This window comes from Notamacropus eugenii, chromosome 4, assembly GCF_028372415.1.
Source record: "Notamacropus eugenii isolate mMacEug1 chromosome 4, mMacEug1.pri_v2, whole genome shotgun sequence".
In the NCBI taxonomy this organism is placed as follows: domain Eukaryota; kingdom Metazoa; phylum Chordata; class Mammalia; order Diprotodontia; family Macropodidae; genus Notamacropus; species Notamacropus eugenii.
This window is the reverse complement of record NC_092875.1, coordinates 288,560,850-288,572,362: the sequence shown is the minus strand read 5'-3', so window position 1 is coordinate 288,572,362 and position 11,513 is coordinate 288,560,850. Positions and strand designations below refer to the sequence as shown.

The window sequence follows — 11,513 nt, the reverse complement described above, 5'->3', positions numbered from 1 at the left end:
TGCATCAATAGCGCCTCCTTTTTGAGTTTAAATAATCGCCACAACAATAGGAAAATTGCTGAGTTATTTTAATAACATGGGGTTATTTTGGCATGTTTTACATAACCAAGATAGCCTGTGAAAAAGCTCTCTTCTCTCCCAGGATATCTTAATGTTTATTCTAAGTTCCCCACCCTCGTGATTTTTTGAAATTTGAATATCATTATTTAATGCATTCACTACCATACTTGCATGCAGATCTTCATTTCTCATCCTTAAAGGTAGTTCTTGTCCTTTATAGCACATTAAATCATAAACCCATGCCCAGTTTCTTCCCACTGAGATGAACACCTTTAGAAATGAGTCAACTCTATATTCAGATATAGAAGCAAGATATTTTTAGAGGCTGTAATATTTTCTAACAAATTGATTGTCCATGTGCCCTTAGCCATTCCCAGCTTGTTCTTTATGCGACAACTCTGTCTTCGTCCTTGTCTATTAAAGCATACCAAACTGAATGCTTTATTTAAATGCTGCTCCACTGTACATAGAGAGGGGATAGCACATACTTATTCTCTCAGTTCATGGTACAGAAATAAGATTGTATTACCTTTTTGGCAAGCAGTTCAAAGCTCTTTCTAAATGAATAGTCAAGGAGTGCCAGCGAAGTAGGAAAATAGGAAGAACCTTCTTTAAAAATGGCATTGAGGAGAGAATAGGAAAGGTGAAAGAAGTAAAGAGGCTAACAATTGAATTCAATGCAGTATAGAGAATGCTGGGTCTGAAGTCAGGAATACCTGAGTTCAAATCTGGTCTCAGACACTTACAGTTGTGTGATCCTGGGCAAGTCACTTAACCCTGTTTGTCTCAGTTGCCTCATCTGTACAATGAGCTGGAGAATGAAATGGCAAATTACTCTGGTATCTTTGCCAAGAAAACCCCAAATGGATCACCAAGAGTTGGACATGACTAAAAAAGGACCAAGCAACACCAAAGATACGCACTGGAGTATAGGCTTCAACTAGGCTCAGATGTTTGCATTTACTATATACATACTAGATAGACAGTATACGTGTGTGTATCCTACATACAAATACACATATGTATGGTTGGTTGGTTGTTGTCCTTCACTCTTGAAGAGGACCAAAATGACATCACCATGATAAAATCAAGCCTCAATGTGTTTGACTGTAGCTTATCAGACCAATATGAGCTTGGAATCCTCTACCACAGGTTGGGCACAAACAGTCTATGTGAAGATTTGGAGTGGCTACTCTAAATTTGCACATCCTATGTATACTTTGAGCTGCTTTAATTCTGTTTGACTCATAGAGCAAAGCACCTTCTCTGATGTGGGTGCTCCATGCTGAGCAGTCCTGTGCCAGTATCTCCCACGTCATGCAATCAATTCCAAAGTTCTTAAGAGTATCCTTGTATCGCTTCTTCTGACTACCATGTGATCACCTGCCCCATGCGAGTTCTCCATAAAATAGTCTTTTTGGCAAGCATACATTTTGCATTTGAACAATGTGGCCAGCCCATCAGAGTTGTGTTCTCTGAAGCATAGTTTGAATGTCTGGCAGTTTAATTCAAGCAAGGACCTCAGTTCCTTATCCTGCCAGGTGATCTTCGGAATCTTCCTAAGGCAGTTCAAATGGAAGTGATTCAGTTTCGTAGCATGGCGCTGGTAGATTGTTAAGGTTTCATAGGCACATACAGAGTATATATAGAAAATATGGAGAGCAATCGTATAGAGAAATGAATTGTAAAAACATATATATTAGAAATTATATTGAGAAATATATTTGTATATATTTGAAATATATTTGTATACTTATTTTTCCCATAACATGTAAATATCTTGCAGTATTTTTGTCTTTGTATCACCAGTTTTTAGTACAGTGCCTGAGGCATATGTAATAGGTACTTAATAGATGTGTTTTTGTTCACTGACACGCATTTTTTGGCAGAAAACTACTAAAGTGTCAACCAAAATGAAATGAATAAATCATCATCAGGAAAAATATAAATAAATCCTTTCTCACTCATGAGCCATCAGCAAGGTGTTAGTAGTTACAGAATTAGCCACTAGGGCTACCACCAGAAACACAGAGAACTGAAGAACAAGGAACAGGGTTAGGATTTGGTTGTCTGGACCATAATGAAAGCAGATGAAATTCTGAAGGTGCAAGGACAAATGATTCTAATGAAGAAGAAAAAAAAACTGATGAGTTCCTTATCTATCTATCCTAATCTATCAGTTCCTAACTGATAGATTATTTAATCAACTTAGATTTTTAAAAGAAATTTATAAAAACTGGAAGCAAGGGCAAATAATGGAATATAAGTGCAAAAATGAAGTACAATACTGTACATATAATGTTAGGAATGAATGTTAAAGCTCAGAATGAGTAGACAGTGGCAAAAAATGTGAAGGACATCAAAGGTCCTTTTATTTCTGCTGGAGGAAAGAAGGGTAACGAACAAAGGATGGGATGGCTGCCAGAAGTGGAGAAGACAATGACACGTAATGGAACTCTTTATTTTGTGCCTTCTCTCTTCTAAGGAAAATGGTCTGTGCATTGGAAATAAGAGAACAAAAATATTAATAGGTAATTGAAACCAAGATCAATACAGAGATAAAAGGGCATCTAACACCAATATGGCTGAAGCAATTACTGAGCCAATCTCCAGTTCAAAGAGGAAATTTAGTGAAGTGCCCCAGGGATCCTTTTTTTGACCCTCAACTGACTTGGATGAAAGTATGAATGGTGTTGTGGACCAGGCTCAAATCAGGTCAGTACAACAATTAGGGTTCAAGGTTAAAAATGCAATGAGGCACTAGAGATGAAAAAATAAATGCACCTAAAGGGAAAACCTACTGATAAAGGATTAAAGGAACAAAGCTTCTAAACTTCAAAGTACATGAGAATTCCACTCCTCTCATCCTTTTGCAGTCACCAGACAACCGCCCAAGCTAAATCCGGAAGGTAAGGGCAGGGGTAGGGAGGAGGCAACTGGTTATGAGGAAGAAAGGATTACAGATGGACAGTCAAGTGATGCATCTGCACACACACAATGTTAAAAGACCAAGGAGAAGCTCTAATACTTTAGGCAGGTCCTTCAAGGAGCATTTATGGGAGAATGTGCACTTTAGTCACATAGGATAACGAGTATATTGGTTCTAATGTGCATTTTTTGGAATATCAAAATTAATGAGATTAGGTGTCCATTGAAGTATGGCAGAATCTGTCTGTCAATTTTAGGATTAGAGATTTAGAGCTGAAAAGGAACTCAAAGGTCTGTATTTTTTTTTTCCCTTCAAGCTTCTTAATTCTGCATATGAGGAAACTGAGGACCAGCGAGATTAACTGTCCTGCCCAAGTTTTCACAAATAGTATCAGAGGTGGAATTTGGACACAGGTCCCCTTATTCCCACAATATACGTTGAGTAGTCTGCAATACTGTTGTGGTTTTTAATATGCTGTGCATCAGCAAGATACCTTCCCTCTGACATGAGACAGATTGCACCACTTTGTTAAAAGAATCAGGATGATAGGTATGTACTTTGTGATAATTTTAACAAATAAGTAATATTTAGTACCTTTTATCAGGGCCTACACTAGGCCTGTCTTTGTAAGTTAATTCAAATCCAGTAATTGGAACTGAGTTAATCCTCTCTCCACTGCATCATGATGCATTTTCTGTCAGATTGCAAACATCTTGAGGATAGGAATACATTTCTTGTTTCTTTGTAGCTCATGTACTACCTAGAAAAATGTCTTGCACATAGAAGGTACTTGAATATTTGTTGATTAATTTATTTGGGATGCAGGTTGGAGACCCACTTACTACTTTAGTCCCTACTTATTTCCCACAATTTTCTCTATACACCATTATGACACTTATTCTACCTTATACTGTTAAATGCTTTTTTTGTATGCCTTGTCTGCCCAGTGACATTACAAGTACTTTGTACTATCCTAACTTTTCTTTGTATCCCTAAACATGCCTGGCCCAGTGTTGGCAAATAATGGTTGTTTGAATTGAACTATGTGGAAATTATACACATACATAAACAATATATGTGTACACACATTCATATATATATGAATAAGCTTCCTCAGTGTTTATTTTATGCATTATGTTTTTATTTTATTATTGACATTTTATGACATAGGATTACTATTCCAGTCATTATTGTAGCCTAAAAAAAAATAAATCATATATCCAATATAATGAACTTTGATAAATTCCAATGAAAAATCAGTTAGTGAATCAAAGTATGTTACATTAATACTTTACAAAAATGCTGTACTTTAGAATCACATTTCAATGAATTTTACTATTAAATTATGAGTAGTATCCATCAACATGTTTATGCATTAAAACAAAGCCCTATGTATTTGGGTATTTACTATTTAAAATAACGAATACCTGGTGTAAATAAATGCATATAAAAATATTTTTAAAAGCAGAATATATGCTCTACATATTTACTGAGGCATTACAAAAAATATATTTATCTGAACATATAACTTGTTTAACTGAAGCATTTTTCCTCAGAGCTTTCACAACCTTAGTGTTCTTGGCTTCATTCAGTATAGATACATAGTGCTACCATGCAACTGTGCTGCAAAATAATTATTTTAAACTAAGAAGGAACATGAGTAACCAATAATACTCAAGGGATGTTGTGGGGGCATCCAAGAATGCGTAAGTATAACACATCCAGAACAGAAAACTGTCCACTGGCTTGGGAGCATCATATCTAGTTACTCATCCGTTATGATAAACTCCATAAGAATCTTCTAATTATTAAACAATAGGGGACACATCAAAGTCCCTTCTCTACAAAGAGAGGTCTCACCAGAAAAAAAAGAAGAAAAAGAGATGGTCAAAGTAACATCCAATGGGCAACAGTCATTCGGCACCAGAATATCGTATTATGTATGTGTATGTACATTAGTGACAACCCAATATCTCAAAGGGGGAGTAATTGTCAGTAACATACATCCTCAAAATAAAAACGTATGGTGAATTTATATATAGAGGCACATGTATGTGTATATATATATATATACACATATAAGTATGCATACATACATATTTTACATACATACCAAGAATGATGAAAATCAGATTTCTGTTACAAAGGAAAAGGTTCAGCATTTTTCTCAATAACCTTAAAACCAGACTTTTGCTTAATTAAAAGCTACTGCATAGGCAGAATGTTTTAAAAATGCTCTATATACTTTTTAGTTAGATTATTGATACTGACTCACAAAATTATCCTACCATAAAAAAAAATAATTGTTGGTCCTTAATGACTATCAGCGAACTGTACACCACACAGGACTGGCATGTCCAGTACATTAAAAGGGTATTGTCTTGGTGGACTAACTTTGGCCCAGAGATACACAGATTCCCCTGGACAGTAATCTAGTCTACCATCACTTTATCCTCTCAAATACAGAAAGAGAGAGGAGTAAAGATTTTTTTTTGTTTTTTTTTTTAACTAAATGTTGACAGTGATAAATAAGTTCAAGATCATTTTCTTTCTTTTCTTTATTTTGCCCAGTCTTTAAATTGTAGTACCAGTCAGGTACTAACTCAGCAAACTGGTCCATCTATATAGCAGTTAGCCTCACAAGCTGGCTAAGCCAAATTTTAACTTGGAAAAAAAGGCTGTAATAGAAATGCAATATGTTGTCATGGCTCCAACATTGTGATGATTAAAAGAATAGCTTTATTACTGCTCAATTGTATTAGGAAGTTAAACATGTAAAGACTATTAAAAATAAAGGAAAATTGTTCTCATCTTACAGAAGGTTTTCCTGAATTAGTGAAGTGTCCTAATTATAAAACATCTGACGAGATACTTTGCACTCTTGGAGTGCTTTCTTGTACCTAACTGCCAACAAAATGTTTAGAAGTTGAGGTTCTGCTTGGATGAAGGGATGACGTTTAGAATTGTAATCTTTTTGTATACAAATAATTCATACAATAAAATTATTTTTTAAAAATAGCTTATGCTTTTGAGTTATCTTGCCCTGTAGTATTTTGTTTATTACTCATTATTTTCCAAAGCAAAGTCCTACTGCCAAAATCGTGATAAAGTAGATTTTTAGCTGTTATTCATGTTATGCGGGCTATGAAATCCATGTACAATTATCAGAAATAATGAGATTTTATTGCACATAAAAGAGAGGCAGTGGAGAGTGGTGGAGAGAGAGCTAGACTGTAATCAGTAAGGTCTGAAATTCAGTCTCACTTCAGATATATACTGGCCATGCCAGGGCCCAGATACTCTCTAAGACTGTTATGTGGCAGAAAAGTCACCAATCCACACTGTAAAGAAAGTAACTCACTGGGAATTTCCAACACTGTTAGAAATCATAGGTCAGGTTGGATTTTTAAAATGTTCATATAAGTATGTGTCAATGTGTGTGTGTGTATGTATGTGTGTGTTTGTACATAGTAGCATCTGGCAACATGATCTCACTTCTTATGAAGCCAATTTTTCCAAAATACAATCAATAAACATTTATTAAGCACCTGCTACGTGCAAAGCACTATGCTAAGCACTGGAAATACAAAAAGACAGTCCCTGTCCTCATGAAGGTCACAATCTAATGGAAGAGACAATGGATAATACCTGCATTGCCGCTGTAAAACTCTTTAGTTTTAAAATTAACGAATACTAGTATTATATCAAAATTAAGGATATACCATAGTTTAAACACAAAGTTTGTGTCAGTAACATAATCTGAAGTACAAAAATAACCTCTTTCATGACAGTAAATGTCAAGAACGAACTCCTGCCTCCTCAGATTTTTCATGTTTTCACATTGATGGAAGAAAAATTCCCAATGATAACTTTGTCAGGCACTTGGAAATTTCTTCTAATACATTCCCCCTCTTGGTTTGTTAATATAAATGTTCAAATCTTCCTACTATCTAGTTCCCTCCTTGAAATTAAGAGAGATATACATAGGTGTGTACGTGAATACATTACTCCTCTGAAGCATGATTTTTTTTAATGTTCTAGCAATAGCTTCAGTTTACTAGAAGGGACAGAGGCAAAGGGCAGACAGAATGTAAAGTTACAGTATTGCTGGTCTAATTATACTGTGGATGATGCTTATTATGGGGAAGAAATTCCTTACCTTATTTCTTTATATTTATCAGAGTACATTTTTATCCCACTGTAAGAGTTTCCACAATATAATTTTTAGAATAGCTATTTACTTATTTATTTCAAATGTCAATGAAATAAATTAAAATAATTGATAACTATTTACACTCGAATACAAGAATTTTAGCTTATGAAATGTCCACATTATCAATTATTCCCTCCATCTACCTCTCATTTTGACTTTTCCATAATTACTCTCAACAAGCACTTTCTTTTTCTTATTTGGCTTTCTCTGTATTTTTTCATATCCACTTTCTAGATATCTTTATATTCTTCATACATATTGATCTGAACCACCATATATATCATGCTATATGTAGCCAGCTGTCAAGCACTGGACATTGTGGTTTTTCCAGTTGACGTGTGCGTGTTTTTGCAGTGACAAATAATGCTGATATAGATATATTTGAATGCATAACTCCCTAACACCATCATTTTTAAAGAATTATTAAATGTTTTAAAAATATATTTTAGCAAGAAATTACCTTTTCCAAAACTAAGTCTATTAACTGTGCAAATAGTTATTGTGTAATAGTTATTATCTTCCATGGACATGTCAAAGTTGGATAAACAACATTTATGGCCACAATACTGAGGAATCTCAGATTGAAGGAAAGTTTTGAGAAAGACCTGCTGGCCTTGATCAACATTCATTGTCAACGTGGCAGGTTAAGAGGCTGTTGGATGTTTTTAGTTGTCCAGGAAAACCAAATATTATTAGAAATTAAAGATGGTTAACCAATTCAATTTAAATTTTCTTTACCATCCCCAGAATAATAGAATGGCCACTGATAAAGTAGAAGCATGTATTTCTGACCATTATTCTGTCTCCTAATTTAATGGTGACTTTTGCTACATGTATGCATCCAACTGTGCTAATGAAGGGCTCAGTGACATTTGCTACATGTAATCATTCGGTTTATACATATATGTATATTTAAAATCAGTAGAAAATTATTACTGACAAATATCTATACAAAATTACATTAAAGTTTTTTAAATGGCTAAAAGTTTTATTATATATATATACTAAAATAATTTGCCAGAACTTTCAAGTTTTTTTTAAAATCCCTATTAACATGTATATATTTCAGTGGCTATATAAAAAATTCCCACCATGCCTAACTATGGAAAATAAAATGTCACTGGTGTAAGTATGCATATGTTTCCACATGAATCATATTGCATTTTTATCGAACTCATTGCTAATGATGGTAGCTGTTTTTTAATAATGATATTTTAATGATGATACATCTCACAAGTAAAATTTAATTTCAGAAGATATGTTTCTATTTATGTGCTTAGAATATGTAATAATTTTACATAAATAAATTAATCAGAACCAGAATAACAATCACAAACCCATTAAAATGAGCTCATTATTCTAAAAGTTGTGAATTTTTTTAAAAAAAGTAATACTGGGCTTATAACCCAGCAACCAAAACCACTTCACTAAATTTAAATCTTACATATTTTACGTATAGCTTAAAATACAATACTAAACATAAAACATTTCCAAGAATTATGAAGGGTCTGAATTATATTTTAAAAGATCATAAAATTATTACAAATGTGACATATATTGCAATACCAAAACAATCACAATGCACCTTTTTAACACTCCTGGAGTCCCTATGGGCAACAGTCCTATGGGGGCAGGTGGGAACGTGGTAATCAGGTGTTTCAGCTCTCTACCACCTTGTAAAAGAGCTAAGTTCTAAAAACCCAATTCATAAATTTATTCTCTGTCCTGTTTCTGTCACTACCTTTCCCTCCTCATACTGATTTGCCTTCCCACACCCAATACTCAGGTCCTATAAGAAGGCTGGAAGACAATTATACAGCAGAGAGTTAAAGACTTCTCTACATATTCACCAACATATTTTTTTTTTGTTGGAGGTTGGAGGGTCCAGACAAATGATTTTACTGCTATGGGAATCCCTTCCTAACATGAACATTCCCTTCACTAGTGCAGATCTGCCACTCATTTATATTATAATATTAAGAGAGTTGCCTGGGGTCACTGAATGATAAAGTGATCTGCCAGCACATTTTAGAGGCAGGACTTGAATCTGGGTCCTCCTGACTCCAAGGCTTGTCCTTTGCTGACAATGTCTCTCATCTATACACATAGATCAAACAAGGCATGAACACTGCTGGGGCAAATAGTACATTGGTGATGTCAATGAACACGAAGAAAGCATATGAAAGTAATGATAAGAGGGTATCCTGGGGTGTAGATTACCAATTCTCCCATAGAACCCTGAGGGTTCAAGGCAGTAAGTTATGAAAGATCTATTTTCAGCTATGGGAATGGATATGCTTTTTCCCAATGTTAAGGAAGATGGAAGATAATGGCACAGCCTACAAAATATTTAAACATCTCTTTTAGAAGCATTTCAATTTATATTTTTTTCTCCCACTCTCAACTCCCAAATGACAAAAAGGAAAATGAAAAATCATTTAGGAGCATTTAGAAGGGATTAGTCATCAAATTCTATAAAGTAGAATTGTTCATTAATTCACTCCTCACGTTAAAAAAAATGAAATTAAATGAAATAGCCTAAATTGTCAGTATTGATGCCTTCAGTAGGTTGAAATGGGGAAAAAAAAGTGTATTCAATAGCTTTGTTATTTGAAATGTTCTTTGATTTTCTGTAAATTTCAAGGATGAATGGCAACACCTTTTAAAAATTGTTATTTGATGCTAATCTATGATGAGAGATTGATTTGCAAAAGGTTGAGCTATCTGTTGGAAACAGAACACATTTCCAGTGTCAATTTCCCAAGTTAAAAAGCAACAAAATGCTTTAGCTACTTACATTCTAGCAAGAGGAATATTGTGAATTAGATTCCAAAATCTATGGAGATTTTTTCTTTTTTCTTAATAAGTTACAGTGAGAGAAAAAAAATTCTAAACAAATAATTTCTCTAACGCAGGAAGTTTATCCAGAGTCAAGACATGATTTATGGGGAAAAGCCCTGGTTTCTGGTCCATAATTCCAGAAGCAGCCATTTTGCCTTCTTCTTGACAATTCTGTTTCATTCTTCTCCAGCAGGGGGAGGTGGTTGGCAGAGCTTGTACAACCTAACAAATAATACAGACATTATGTCATTAGTTCTTCATGCTTGGCAGAGATGCTTAAAAATATTCAAAGATCAATTGCAATTATTTACCACAATAAGATTCTAATTATTTACAGTATTGCTATAGAATATGGTAGAAATTATTTTAAAAGATGCTTTTAAGTTGGAGTAGCTGAATTTGATGGTAAGAAACCAGCCAGCACACAGGGAGAGTTAAACATTAAGTGAGAGAGTGGTGATGATAGAGGGAGCAACCTGCTAGAGGACGCACGACGTAACAGGATTGCTTGTGAGGCAGAGAGATTTTCCTTGGCATGGAGTTGGCCCACCTCTTTTTGTCAGATACGGGTAAAGATAGAGATGGTGGCAGAAGATATTTGAATGAGATGAGATGAAGAGTAGAAGAGAAGACGGAAATGTCAGAGAATGGTTTCAATTTTTTTCTATAAAATATGAGACGAGTCTCAGCTGAGAGGGTGGGGAGAGGTAAAGTCATGGGAGATCTGAAGAGGAATGAAAAGGTTTGGAAGAGCCATGGACAGTGGGATAGCGAGTTCATAAGTGAGTTCATAAGTGAGATACAACGGAATTGTCTAGCAGCAGTGAGGGTCTATTTGATCTCATAAAACAAAGAGGGCAGGAAGGTAAAGAAGGACTGGTAGACGACAAAGTATTAACAAATATATGAATTGTGAAGATGATGATTACTCTTCACATGTACAGTGTTGCATTACTGGCACACTCTTGACAAACATTTTCTATTTCATCCTGTATTATTCTGTACTAAGAATCTTTATTCCCATGAGATAACACAATAAAACTGTGGTTCAGAGAGGTTTGAGGATTTTTCCCCAAGACATACAGCTACCGAGTAACAAAGCTCAAGTCTTTTGACTTTGGGGAGGAAAGCACGTTGGTAAAGATAAAGCTAGCTCTGATTTCCCTTTTCCTCCCAATAAAACTTATATTTGACATTGCTGACATCCCTCCAGTCCTTCATTCCCTCAGTTTTCTCTCAGGCCATCTCCCCTACATTTCTTTTCTCTATCTTGACCCCTTGGTGAACCAATTCACCATCCTCTTCTCTTGAGTCCTTTGTCACCTTATCAAATTGCCGATCATGCCCTGTCAGGCCTCAACCTTGGATCTCACTATTTGTTGGCTTTGCTCCTAACAAATGTTACTAAATGCAGGTGGAGAAAGTCATGTAACCCTTCTGAGTCTATTCCAAATTTACATTATTTAGCCT

The 11,513-nt window shown here is 34.9% G+C and overlaps 1 protein-coding gene across 1 annotated transcript in view; it reads right to left on the bottom strand.

Moving 5' to 3' along the window:
* Positions 1-8,169: 8,169 nt before the first annotated feature.
* PREX2 (phosphatidylinositol-3,4,5-trisphosphate dependent Rac exchange factor 2) overlaps positions 8,170-11,513 on the bottom strand; it is a 426,568-nt gene continuing 423,224 nt past the window's right edge. The window contains exon 40 of the mRNA XM_072604786.1: positions 8,170-10,265. Within this exon, the coding sequence (XP_072460887.1) occupies positions 10,220-10,265 (46 nt within the window). The 3' untranslated portion in view covers positions 8,170-10,219. The remainder of the gene's footprint in view (positions 10,266-11,513) is intronic.